This window comes from Dermochelys coriacea, chromosome 9, assembly GCF_009764565.3.
Source record: "Dermochelys coriacea isolate rDerCor1 chromosome 9, rDerCor1.pri.v4, whole genome shotgun sequence".
Classification (NCBI taxonomy): domain Eukaryota; kingdom Metazoa; phylum Chordata; order Testudines; family Dermochelyidae; genus Dermochelys; species Dermochelys coriacea.
In genome coordinates, this window is record NC_050076.1 from 63,237,072 (window position 1) to 63,250,770 (window position 13,699).

At 47.7% G+C, this 13,699-nt stretch overlaps 1 protein-coding gene across 2 annotated transcripts in view; it reads left to right on the plus strand.

The window, feature by feature from the left end:
• The first annotated feature begins 272 nt into the window (after positions 1–272).
• The window catches only part of LOC119861436 (BTB/POZ domain-containing protein KCTD8-like), a 38,251-nt gene continuing 24,824 nt past the window's right edge, over positions 273–13,699 (plus strand). For both annotated transcript variants that reach the window (XM_043492162.1, XM_043492164.1), the window contains exons 1-2: positions 273–424; positions 696–752. In XM_043492162.1, the coding sequence (XP_043348097.1) occupies positions 409–424; positions 696–752 (73 nt within the window). In that variant the 5' untranslated portion in view covers positions 273–408. The remainder of the gene's footprint in view (positions 425–695; positions 753–13,699) is intronic.

The window sequence follows — 13,699 nt, forward strand, 5'->3', positions numbered from 1 at the left end:
GTCAAGGGCACCCATGTGACACTGCTTTCCCAGGAGAATTGAGCCTTGCAGAAGAACTTGCCTTTGGCTCATGCATGAAGGCATTTCCCTGTAGGCCAATAATACTTTTAGTTGATACAAGCTATAACCTTCCTCGTTACTGTCCTCCTCCTCAGTTCATTGCGTACTGCATTCCTATTAGTTACAATTAAGTCAGCTACAAATTAAGTTAGATATGTGGCACACAGTCAAGCAAAGCCATTATCTAAAGCCACCGAATAAAAGTCCATTAACTCAAGCCTTGAAGATCAATGTTTCGAAGGTGTCCATGGACGTCACTTTAACTACAGTGCTGAGATGGGTCTGAGCTGCAGAATTCCGATCTGGATCCATGTGGGTCCTTGGTTTGTGCTTCCCTACTGAAACAGTATGAATACTCCTGGAGGTGAGAATATTCCAGAGAGATTATCAGAGATGTTTCAAAAGAAGGCCATGGCTCTTGAAACATAAAACATGGCTGACTCTGTTGCAAGTTCATGGGGAAATATTGTCCCTGAAAATGATTTTTAATGGGAGGGGATCATTGTGGAATTGTTGGGGTTCTACCTAATCCTAGCTAAATTTGGGAGCCTGTACAAAGAGATGTTACAACCAGAGCTGTAGAGTGATGCTGGTGGCAACTCAGAGCAACACATTCTTTTTGCTTCTTACTCTAGGTTCCGGAGCCCGATGGCAAGGCTCAAGGCAGGTTTCTGGACACTTCAGCTTCCCAGGTAAGGTGCAACATAAAGGAGTGGTATTGTTCTGGGGGGAAGCTATTGGAGGGGGGTGAAGGGTCAGTTATGGTATAGAGAGGGCTTGGGCTGTAGGTTTGGGTTTTTGTTGTGAATTTCATGTAGATGAAAGGCCATGGCAGGAGACCAAGTTCCTCTGGGTCTCTACTTGGCAGGTACAGCGTGAGTGGCAGCAGTGTAAGCTTCCCTAGCCATATTCCTCATTGTCATACTCTGATGAGGTGGCTGGAAAAAGAGGGTCAGGTTTCAAGCAGGACCTAGTTTGGTGTGACACCTGGACCTGGAGCTCATGAGTGCAAGCTGGTGACTGGTTGCTCCTGGACAAACACAGTTCTCTGAGCATGTAACCCTGGCCTCTTAGCGTGTGGAATAAAGATCTCTCTCCTGCAGCTCTACCTGCGACATCCCTTATTGCTAACTAAGCAAACCTGGACTGCATTTGGCAAGACTACTCTGGGAGTAAAAGAGGGTTTCTCTGTCTCACTCACTGAGGCTCATTCATTCCTTGGCCTCTTTGCTTAGACTGTCAACAAGACAGTAACTTGGTGGCAGTTGTGCTGGTGGTGTTTGTCCAGCTGTCCTCTGTGGCATGGGTGTGAGAGTGTAATCCTGGTTCCATTGAAGTCAAGAGGAGTCTTACCATGGGCTCCAGAGAGGCCAGAATTTCACCCAGAGAGTTTGTGAGCATGCAGGGATGTGTGGACGTGAGGGCAGGGATTCCTGATGCTTCTGTCATCTGCTAGCCAGTCTGAGGTGTGTCCTCCAGTAGGGACAAGTGGGGTTTGTAGTTTTGAGGTGTAGAAACATAAGCCATGGGCTAGACCAGGGGTGGGCAAACTATGGCCTGTGGGCCGAATCTGGACTGTTTAAAAAGCCAGTTTAAGCCAGCCTGCAAGCCTCACGATGTGGCTCAGTCCTGCTCCAGTGCTCCCGCCAGGGATCTAGGTTGGGGGCTGCACCAGCAGCTTGGCCCTGCTCCGGCACACCAGCCTGGGCACTAGGTCAGGATCACATGATGCGGATCGCCCCGATCCGATGCTCCAACACTCAGCTCAGCCCCTCAACAGCCGGGGGCCGGACCACGCAGCTCGGCCCCGCTCCAGCCGGGTGCTGGGTCGGGGGTTGCACCAGCGGCTTGGCTCCTCTCTGGCGCTCCACCACTTGGCTCGGCCCTGCTCTGCTGCTCTAGCCAGGGCGCAGGATCCAGGCTGCACCACACTTGAGGTAAGCGCCGCTCAGAGCCTGTACCCCTGAGTCTGTCCCCACGCCCCTGCCCCAGCACTAATCCCCCTCCCACTCGCCAAACCCCTCGATCCCAGCCCAGAGCACCCTCCTGCACCCCAAACCTCTCATACCCTGTACCATCTCAGAGCCCGCACCCTCTCCGACACACCAACCCCAATTTTGTGAGCATTCATGGCCCGCCATAAAATTTCTATTCCCCAATGTGGCCCTCAGGTCAAAAAGTTTGCTCACCCCTGCACTAGACTGAGACCATCTCATTTGTTCTGCCTGTAAAACGGACTGGGTGTGAGCTCCACTCTCCAGATGGGAAGGTTGAAAGATTTAACCAGAGATGGGTCTGAACTGCCATTTGTCTCCAGCCTTTGAACCTGCCCTCACTTCCCCACTAAAGTTTGGAAGTTGGGTTTTGACTCAGCCCTGAAGCTTGTCTGAGGGGGCCTCAGGTTACAGGCTGGTGGCACTGGGGGACAGGCTGACATGGTACACTGGAGACTGTTTTGATTGCTTCTTGATTCGAGTGGTTAGGAAAGGGAGGTTAGCTACTGTATGGTAGCATGCAAGATCTCTTGCCTCTCAGATGGGTCCTAGTGGTGGTCAGAGTACTGCCTTTTATGGATGGGTGGTAGATTTCCCCAGCCGGAATTTCCAACATCTCTGCTAAGGAGGCTCCCAGGTGCTCTGTGATGTCCAGGAAGGGTGGGGATCCCAGTCACATGGGGGTGCCCGGATTAGTCTAATTTCAGCACTCCCAGATGAACACAGCCAAAGGATTTTGATTGTAGTGAGTTTTACTTGCATTTGAGCCTGAAAGAGAATGCAATGCAGATTTGTCCCCTTTGGGTCTGGGTTTGTGGTGAACACATCTTGGAGCCATGAGGATGATGACTGTGTCATGGCACCAGGAGTCTCGGTCAGACCAGTTATTGTGCTGCAGATGTCTTGAAAAAATTCCATGACTCCAAAATGTAGGTGGGGCTTGCTGGCTGCTAGCCAGGCTGGCTAGAGAATTGGAGACAGCTCAAGAGCAGCATTCTTGCTTGGTCTTTAAAAGATGAGAGGGGAACACAAAGAGCATATGCATGATTATATGTATGACTGGAAGCACTGGCTAATGGCCTGGAATCTGTTTTGAATTAGCTTGTCTCCCACTTGGCAGCATCCCAGTGCGCTGGCATGACTCACCCCCCAGGGCTGGGCTCAGGCAGTGCTCGGCTCCCATTACAAAGAGCGATCTGTGTCAAACCCTTCACTGCAAGATCTCTGCCACTTCAGGAGTGTCTAACCCCAAGTTCCCAGGCACTCACAGCAGGTGCTGGGTTCCAAAATTGAAACAATGCAAAGAGGAGATGGAAAAAAGACCAGGCTTTACCTGGTCCAAGATCTATTGTCAATCTGCAGTCCAGGTCTCAGACTCTGAATAAGAATTGGGAGAAAGACAGAGAAAATGAAAGGAAGGATGGTCTGATGGTGAAGGCTGTGCCCTGGTACGCAGGATGTCTGCGTTCAGTTCTTGGCTCTGCTACAGCCATTCCATGTGACCTTGGGCAAGTCATTTTGTCTCTCAGAACCCAGTGCCTAAATGGGATAATAATGCTTCCTTTGTCTATTTAGGTTGAGCTAGGGCCTGTCTTCTCCTCTGTACAGTGCTAGCACAGTGGGGCCCTGATCTTGATTCGGGGCCTCAAGGCACTGCTGAAATAAAAATAAAGTGTTCTATTTGTCCAGATGGAGCAAATATTTAACAGCCAGATCCTCAGCTGGCATAAACTGACAGAGCTCTGATGACACCAGTGCTTTCAACAGAGTGCTGCCAATTTACACCAGTAGAGAATCTGGCCCTTGACTCTTTAATGAAGAAGAGGCCAGCTGAAAACATGGTTCTTTGTAATAGAACATCTGAAGAGGGGGATGGCCTGTACTAAACAATACCCGAGCACAGGGAGAACTAGCTATAAAGTGTAGGCCATGGACCATCCAGGCCCTGCAGCAAAAGGTACATTTTTAACCTCCCCTTTGAAAATGAGGCAAGAAGCACCAGTCAACTCAGATGGGGTGCCGAGGAGACGACTAGAGAAGCACAGTTCAGTGGATGGGGAATGAGATTACAAATAAGAAAAGCTGGGCTCTGTCCCTGAATCTGGCCTGCTGTCCAATAATGGTCCCTCCTTGCCTCAGTTTCCCCTTCTGCAAAGTGGGGATCATATTACCGACCTGCCTTTGTTGAGTGCTATAAGATATATGTAGGAAAGGGCCGTTATGAAAGCTAAGTATAATTAACTTGCTTACACTGCTTTAGTGGATTTGCTCCTCATTTACACTAGTACTGGTCAGACCAGAATTGGGTCCATTGAATTTTTAAGTAAGCATGATCATTTGGTACCCAGGGACACAGCATCTGGGAATCCTACCTAAACACAAACAGATTGGGTACAGATTGCCAAGCAACACTTGTTTGTTAGCATCCTTGTTCCCCATTACAGAACCCCGGTCAAACCCAGACACTGAGCCCTGGATCTCATCAAACCCATTGGCATTTGATGGGCCCTCCACTGAAAATGCTGTCAGGAAAGTCTAATTCCCATAGCTAGCAGCAGGAGCGATCCGGCAGCTCTTAACATCCTGAGCACAGAAGGCAAAAGGGCAGCCCATGAATTATGAAGACACTAACTAGCATTTTACGGTTCCAAGGCCATCACTCCCAATCAAGGAGTAAATTGGATTTGATCTACAGCCCACATGTAGGTTGCACACAAGGCATTGATTAAAGAGGGAAAGCTGGGCTGCAAAGTCTCTGCGAGGCTCCCTAATGGTGCTGAAATCACTGTCATTAATGCACAAAATCGCTTACGTGTCTATAGCACCTTTCATCCCAAGACACAAGCAAACAGGGGTGGTCTTGTGGTTGAGGTCCCTTGCCTGGGACACAGGAGATGTGGCTTGAATTCCTGACTTTACCATGACTCGCTCTGTGACCTTGAGCAAGCGGCAGGGGCCCAGATCCTGAAACCAATGGGAGTTAGGTGCCTGAATACCACTGAGGACCTGAGCCTGGGAGCTGGATTTTCCAGAAGATCTCCATATTCAGAAAGTCCCCTTTAGAACAATGAGTAAATCAGTACTAACTGCACTAACAGAGGTGTCCTCTGTGCACTGGTCAGTTTCGCTCCACTGTGTATGTTAGAATTGTGCTCAGGCATAAATTACAGTGACTGCAGATTTGCGCATACAACCACAGTAACTCTGAGCAAGCTAAGGTGTAGGGAGTAACACTGAAAGTGCAGCATATCCTGGGTGGCAAGAGAAATACGCAGAGAGCCCTGGGACTTCAGTGTAGCAAAGGGAGGGCAGTTCCAACAATCCAGGCAGATGGTATGCCAGTCTCCTCCATAGACATGAGAACTAAGGGTGTGGGGGGTGCTGCAGCACCCCAGTTTTTGTGCAGGGTCCCAGCCCGGCACCCTGGGGTCCACTATGGGCCCCACATGCGGGGTCCTGGCTCCCACTGGACCCACGCCAAAGGCTCCGCTCTTGGATCTGAGCTGTCAGAGTGCCTCCATTCCCTACCACTATACTATCAAGGAACCTGTGAAAGTTACAACATGGGTTACAGTTCAGACTCTTGCATATTTTGTTTCCCCTCAGAGTTAGCAAGATATGCTTGCCATGGGGTATTGGAAATGCTTGTGGGAAGCTGCGCTATTCTGGTCAGGTAAGAAATACTATGAGAATAGTAGCTTCTCTTGGAAGGGAAATCTGAACAAACCTGGCCAGTGGTCTCCCTGCTGTCAAACTTTCTTCTATCACCCTGCAATGCAGGCTGGGGCATTCAGGCTCACTAATTGTATGGCACAAAGAATGTACTGCCCTGTGCAGTGTGGTGGTAGGGAACTTGGGGAGTGGGCACTAGTGCATAGAGGTTTCCTGTTAAATTTGGAGATAGTGGAACCTACTTATGCAGGGTTTAGACAAGAGGCCTTCACTGTCCTTTCTCTATTTGTTGTGCTTTAAGACCCTTCTTTTCAACATATATGGAAAGTGGAAGTGTCTTACAGCTATAAACCTGCTCCCCCTAACATGCGAGTTGTCTGCTGGTTTTGGAAAGAGGACTTTTCCTCTCAAAAGCTGAAGTGGCAGCTCAAGCCTGGATCTGCATGCGGGGACCTGGCTGCCGCCGGAACAGCACTTAGGGCTCTGTTCTTGGCCCTGCATGTGGGGTCCCGGCTGCAAGATCCGCACTTGGGGCTCTGCTCCCACCCTCAGCTGTGGTCTCAGCCTCAGCCCCCTTACCCATGTCCACATCCCCCCCGCTCCCAGAGCCAGCTCTGGGGAGAGAGGGCACGGGCAGGGGTTAAGGAAGGGGTGAGGTAAAAAGTTTGAGGACCAGTGACTTTCAGCATCCCCACTGTAAAAATTGTTCCAGCGCCACTGGTCTCCTCTGAACCTGGGCCTTGCAAAGAGAGGAACATTTTCCAAAGGTGAAACCTGAATGAGGAGCCAGTTTGGAGTTGCTCATCAAGCCATTTCCTCCAGGTTGATATCCAATGGCAATTAAGCCCAACTTTCTCTCTCTCTCTCTCCGTTTATATGGCCCTTCGTCATCCAAATATCTGATCACCTCCCAGCCATTAGCAACTTTACCCACACAGTCACCTCAAGGAAGTGGACAAGCATGAGCCTCATTTTACAGATAGGAAACTGAGGCAGGGATCTATTAAGTAAAGCTGATGAAAGAAAGTTCAGCAAAGCAGTATTCTGTGGGAATACTGACAATACTGCAATAGCTCATTAAGACTGTTATATATCATGTACAACAAAATAAAAGACACCAACCCAAAAAGGAAATTTGGGGGGAATTTTCAGAGAATTAGGAAGTGTTTGGTTTTTGTTCCAATTTGTATCCAAATCTCAGAATCCTCTGACAACCAGAATTTCCATTCTCCACTCAGCTCTGATATGAACAGAATTCCGTGAAGTCACACAGGGAATCTGGAGCAGAGCAAGAACTGAAGCTGAACTCAGATTTCCTGCCTCTCATTCAAGTGTCTTAGCTACAAGACCACCCATCTCACAGCCATGGTAGCCTCTCTCATGAATGCATTTGGTCAGAGAAGCAAGTTCAGCCAGCTGGATTTGGGAGGAAGCTCACTGCATTTCATCCTCTTCCGTGTTGGTCAAGATCCAGTATCACAATGTGACACCGGAATCACGGTGGACTTGTGCTATCGCAATGTTCCATCATTGTCACATTAGGACGGCATGTCCCTGCTTCAGTCATTTGGCAGGATCATCTAAACATCCCCTGGCATGGCTGAGATGGCAGGATGCAGTCAACTAACCTTATCGACTTAATTCTGCTGTGGCTCTCAGACAGGGCTGCCTCTCCATCCCAGTTACCTGCAGCAGGCACTGAATTATTAACCTGAGATTTCTGCTGAGATGGGGTGGAGGGAGGAGAGGGAGCTGTAGGAAAGATCTCCTGTAAGGCCATGTCTCCTCCCTCTTCCCCAAAGTGTGCAAAGCCTCTATTACAGATTCATTAATAGCAGGGCCCCTGCCTAGCACTCAGTAGGTCAGTACAGCCTCGGCAGGGACCTCACCTTTCCTTCCCCCTCCAATCCTATTAGTATTAGAGAGTGGATAGCGCTATAACAGGAAAAAAGTCCATCTCAGAGCAGCACAGCTGACGGCTTGCCTTTTAAATCTTTAATAAGCATTAGCTTTAGCAGCAGGTCCAATGTGCTGGGGAATGGCATAGGAATGGAAGCCTAACCGGTGTGCCTCGCTGTTTAGCTGCTGAGAATTGGTCAGGGCCAGGTAGCTGGATGTGTGAACAGTGGACGGGAAAGCTCAGTTACTCTCACAGGTGTTTAGGGGGGCTGAGCACAGTATTTCTGCATGGCCGGCCTCTACAATTCCATTTAAACCCTACCCTTCACGTATCGGCCATGACCTGAATTTGGGGCCGTGTTTTCCTTCCAGAATGACATCATTGCAGCTGCTTTCCGCTACGCCCCTTGCACGCCTTCTGAGATCATTGCCATCCACCCAGGAAACACGACGACATGATCTCAGGGCAATAAAAAGAGGAACTGGTTTGCAAAACTGTTGTTTGGAGATTCATTTTCTAGGGGGTAACCACCCCCATTCAATTCCTGTAAGAGTTACCTGGGGTGCAGTGATATTACCTAGCCCTTTAGTGTTTCATTCTATTCTGGATTTGGGACCTCAAACAGTTTAGTTTGCATGTTTGAAATTTATAATGACTCTTTTCATTTGAAATGGAGATTGAGGGACAGATGGTGGCTATGCAAACATTACCAGCCTGCATGGGTGATCAGTGACGTGGGAGGCATAAGGGCCATGTTTATGGCTTAGGGAGGAGTTCGTAGATGGAGCAAATGAGATTAATTAAAATAGACTCTAAAAGCGCTGCTCTTTGCACCTGGTGTCACTGGCAATAGGTGCTGAGCAAACTTGTACTCTGCTGCCCTCTAATGGATGGATTATTTTATTCCTGCCCATGTCTATACTGGCTCCTACAGGTTGAACTGGTTATGGGGCACGGCTTAATTGTCTGCACATCATACTCATGATATCCATGCTTCTTACATCTAGAAGTCCTAATTGACTCAGCCCTTTGCTTTTTGGAGATAGAGGCATTCAGTCCCATCCCATCCTTTCTGTTCGCATTTGTGTCTAGCTGGTGCAGATGGACATGGAGGATTCCTTGACATGTCTCCTAAGAGATTTCTGATGTTCTTGACCAAACCCATCCCTCCTTCCCTCCCCTAGAGCAGGGCTGGCTGCAGTTCAAGGCATGTTTTTAAAACACATTCCCATAAAAGGGGCAAGATTATAATATAGGGCTGTTTCCCAAAAACATGCAACTCCCATTGACTTCCATTAGAGAGGGTAACTCAGGACTGCTCATAGCTGCTAATTAGCTGCTATGTTAGCTCACCAAGTAGAGGCCTGTTGGATTGAAATTCAAGATCATCATGAGTCCTATTCTCGATGGACCATATACAGGTGGCATTAAGTGACAATGAAGTCTATGAGTGGATGTGGCCATAGGTCATTACAGGGTGAGGGTCAGCAACTGGACTGAACTCTTGTGTGCCCCAGGTATTTGTACTGAAGATGAGCAGTATGCGTGTGTGTGTGTATGTATGCGCATGCTAGAGCCTTCGGCTGGCTGGAATATTTCAGGATCACCCATGTGAGCAAGAGTTCCCTCTATTGGCTGAATTAAAGGGACCACTTACTCCTTTCAAGATCTGTTTTGGAGCCAAAGATCATGATCATAGTCCTCTCGCTGAGGACTGCATGTGTACGGGTCAGCCGATGACTTTGGGAATCCCTGCATGTGTACGGGTCAGCCGATGACTTTGGGAATCCCTGCATGTGTACGGGTCAGCCGATGACTTTGGGAATCTGTATATAGGCAGCCATGGATTGCTTACACAGCATGTCTCTCTGGGGAGGAAACGTGTCAGACTGGGGAGAGTGTGGTGGTTCAGTTCCAAGCTCTGCCCACAAAATTAGCTCTGCCCAAAGTGTGCGTCACCAAAGTGAGACATCATTCACAGTAGATTGTGCAGATGTTCAAAACATGATTGTGCTGCCCCCTGAGCTCCAATGGGTTCTTGAGCTTGGCTCCCCCCTTAAAGTTTGAATATGCCCATGGACTTCGCTAGTCGCTTGGGGTGGGGGTGGGAAATAAGAGGCAGCATCCTCCAGTCATCACCAAAATGAGCCATCACTTGCATTCAGTGTGCTGATCGGTGACCTCCATCTCACGAGCAGTGACATAGTTAACAGATCTGACATCTGCGCTGTCGTCACTGGGCACACGGGTTAACACTAGAGCGGATTGGAAATCAGAATTTTTCAATCATCTTTAATCACAGCTCAAGTGACTCCTTTAGTCCAAAGAGCAATGTAATGTTTCTGGCGCTGAATAGCCCAGGTTCCATCCCTGCTGATGCCCAGGATGTCCGTATCGATGCAGCCCTTATTCCTTCCCTTAGTCCTTGCTTGGGCAAATCTTCTGTTTAAAGCAGATCAGAGGTTTGTTGTCTAGACCCTTTTTTATGATGGAAAATGGATTTTTGTTAAAAAGGAAATTTTTCTGTGGAAATTTTCATTTTGGTCAGAATTTTCTATTTTACATTTTTAAAAAATGGAAACAAAACTGAGAAATGTTTAGTTCAAATTTTCATTTTGGTGTAAAATTTGTTATTTTTCACCCTTGATTTTCAGTACTGTGTTCCATGGTGTACTGCATTAACTTGAGTCGGAGTAGAGAGGTTATTTTAGCTCTGTATTCAGCACTTGTGTGACCGTTGCTGGAATACTGTGTGTCTAGTTCTGATGTCCACAAGTCAAGGGGGATGTTGATAAATTAGAGAGGGGTCAGAGAAGAGCTACAACTATGATTAAAGCATTAGAAAACATGTCTTACAGTGATAGACTCAGGGAGCTCCATCTATTTAGCTTAACAAAGAGAAGCTTAAGGGGGGATTTGATCATAGTGTAGACTCTACAGGTACCAACTTGGAGAGCAAATATTTAATAATGGGCTCTTCTGTCTGCAGAGAAAGGTATAACATGATCCAAAGGCTGGAAGTTGAAGCTAGACAAATTCAGGCTGAAAGGCGTACATTTTTAACAGAGAGAATAGTTAATCATTGGACCAATTCACCAAGGGTCGTGGTGGATTCTCCATCACTGACAATTTTTACATCAAGATTGGATGTTTTCTGCTCTAGGAATTACTATGGGGTAGTTCTCTGGCCCGTGTTATACAGACTAGATGATCACAGTGCTCCTTCTGGCCTTAGAATCTGTGAAACATGCAGTAGGGAAATTCTAGTTTGCAGCACATTGGTACACTTTAGAATTCACACCCCTCCAATGTGCGTTGCTGCACCGGGTAAACCAGCCCTTAGAGACCTGTCTAATGTCTTCTCTGGCAAAGCCAACAACTCCGCTCTCCTGAGTTACAGTCTGATTTTTTAACCACCAGATCATTTTTCCGTCTGTCTGTCCATTAACTCACTAGGCTACTGACTCTGAATGGGGAAGTGGGGAGCGCTTTGGGAGAAAGAGAGATGTTATGGAAAACTAGATCCCATTCTGTCCTACAGTGCGTACGCAGCACGAATCACTTCTCCCCATGGCAGCTTATTGAGTACTGCCCTGGCTGCACAGAATGCTCTCTTCAACACCACTTCACCTCATCAGCAAACAGCTAGAGCCTGAGACTACAGATTTCTTCAGTAATTGAGTCTTAATTTGCTGTTTACAGAAGTCTTTTTTTTTTTTGCCAATTAGCTGGAGAGGGGAAGTGAAGGGAGTCAGGGGCAGTGGATGGAGCTCTGAAGAGACCTGATGAATGGTGTTGGCACTCGCAGGACATTTCTGCTGCAGGCAATGGGGTGGGGAGGTGTCATTCAGAGCCCAAGCTGTGTACATTGAGCAGAGAGGTGATCTGTTTCATACCAGGTGGCAATATTCCAAGCATATCGTTTCCTTTACTATCCTCATAGCCCGGGTCTTATGAACATTCCCCACACAAGAAAAGGGCTCTTAAAATAAACTCCTGTGTTACAAAGAATCAGGCATAAGGAGGGCTCCCCATAGGCATTCTTTTCAGAAAGCTGGGTTGATATTTTTAAGCAGCGTTCCCTTAATTACATCACTGGAACCGGTACTGTGCAGGCCTCTGAAAGGTTTAAATATTCATGTTTGATAGTGGTGGGGAGATAGTCCAGATGTTGATGGCGTATTGAGTGGAGCTGGTTGGAAATTTTCCAACTAAATGTTTTTCTATCAGAAAATGCCATTTTGTGGAAATCAAAACTTTCTGCGGGAACATCTTGATTTTGGTGAAACATCGTTTAGGAAAAAAAATCAAAACCAAGCATGTCAGTGAGGTCATTTCAACCTCATCAGGAGGGGAATGCTTTTATTATTTTGTTTGTTTCAAAACTACTTTTGGGTTCAACGTTTATTTCATATTATAAATATATTTAATATAAGATAAAATCAACAAAACCAAATCCAGAATGCATCGTTTCCATTTTATCAAAACAAAAAGTTTTGGTGGACACAAAATAATTTTTTGGGTGGGAAATTATGGAATTTGAGGTTTTCAAAATGGAAATTCTGGTTCCTGCCCGGCTCAGTCTCACAGGTTTGAATAGGTATCCACAGGCTATGGACAAAGAAGGTTTGGCAGGCTGTCTAATGTTGGGTATGATAGCAAACCAATGCCAGCAAAATGTATCTCATGGGGGAAGAGTGACTTGGGAATTGGGGTAGCCAGGAGGTAGCTCCCCCTTGTAAAGAGGTTACATTCTACAGGCAAGAGAAAGGTGGAAAACAGGACTATAGAGTGCTGCCCCCAAAATTCAGGAGAAATGTGACAGACCCAACTCATGCTCCATCAGCAGATCAGTAGCATCATGGGAGGGGAGTGGATTCCACAGGGAGGCTCAGGCAGGAAGGGGGAGGAATTCCAGCCAGGAGAGCTCAAAGGGGTGGGCTCACATCTGCGCTCTGGAGGCAGCGGGTACCAATGGCCTCGAGAGAGTCCCTTTCCCCCAGGGGAGTTTGTTTGTAGAGTTATAAGAAGGTGCTGCTTAGCGTTGTTCAGGCCACTAGTAATCTTCTGAGTGCTCTATAGCTGACAGCAGCATCAATTGTCTCTCCAGTTCTGCTAGCCCCCTTGACGTCAGGCTGCCTAGAGCGTGACAGTGACATATCATACCTGCAATGACTCTGTCAACTGACAGCTGCAGCAGTGCCCCAGGGGAATGTGTCCATGGGGGTGCATCGGCAGTGAAGGGGGATATCCTTCTGCCCAATCCACTCCAGCATGTCTTTGTGCTCCAAGCACTTTTCCCTCTATCAGCTTTATCATATTCATGTCTCCTTGTTTTTCTGGAGGGCTCTTTCCTGCTGCAGGGCAGCCCTCCCTAAAGCATCCTCTCTCGTCCTCCCCAGTGCATTCTGGGTGATCTCTCTGCCAGTTTTGAAGTTCTAGATAATGGTATTTGGTATTTATCACTCTCTGTTAAGGTTTCCCTGACCTCCCCGTGAACCAGCCAGTCGGGGCAATGGGACATTCATGGGCTCTGCTTTGATGTGGGGAAAGAAGTCTCTCTAAAATGTAACTTTTCCAGAGGAAATAATAATCTCTTCTGCCCATGGCATAGTTCTGATAGGGCCAAGAATGACACCCTTTATGCTGTCTATGGGCTCTGCCTGTGGTCAGTGATTTCATAAACAGAATAATCTCTGGCTGTGCTCTAATCCAGGGGCTCTCAACCTTATTTGATAGGGCCCCCCTTCTTTGTGTCTGTAGTCATTTATCCCCCCCCCCCCGTACATATACTGCCACCCAGCTCTGAAGGCAGAGCAGAGAGCAGCAGCTGCTAGCCAGGCACTCAGCTCTGAAGGCAATGCCGCCACCAGCAGCAGCACAGAAGTAAGGGTGGCAATGTGAAAAGTGATATTCATCAATATTACTTTTCACAGCAGACTTAGCACCTCATTGCCACACTTACTTCTGCACTGCTGCTGCTGCCACCGTGGGGTAACAGCCAGAGCCCCACCACCTCCAGATGAAGGACTGGAAGTGTAGGGGGAGGATAGCCTGAGTCTGGGCTGCCTCC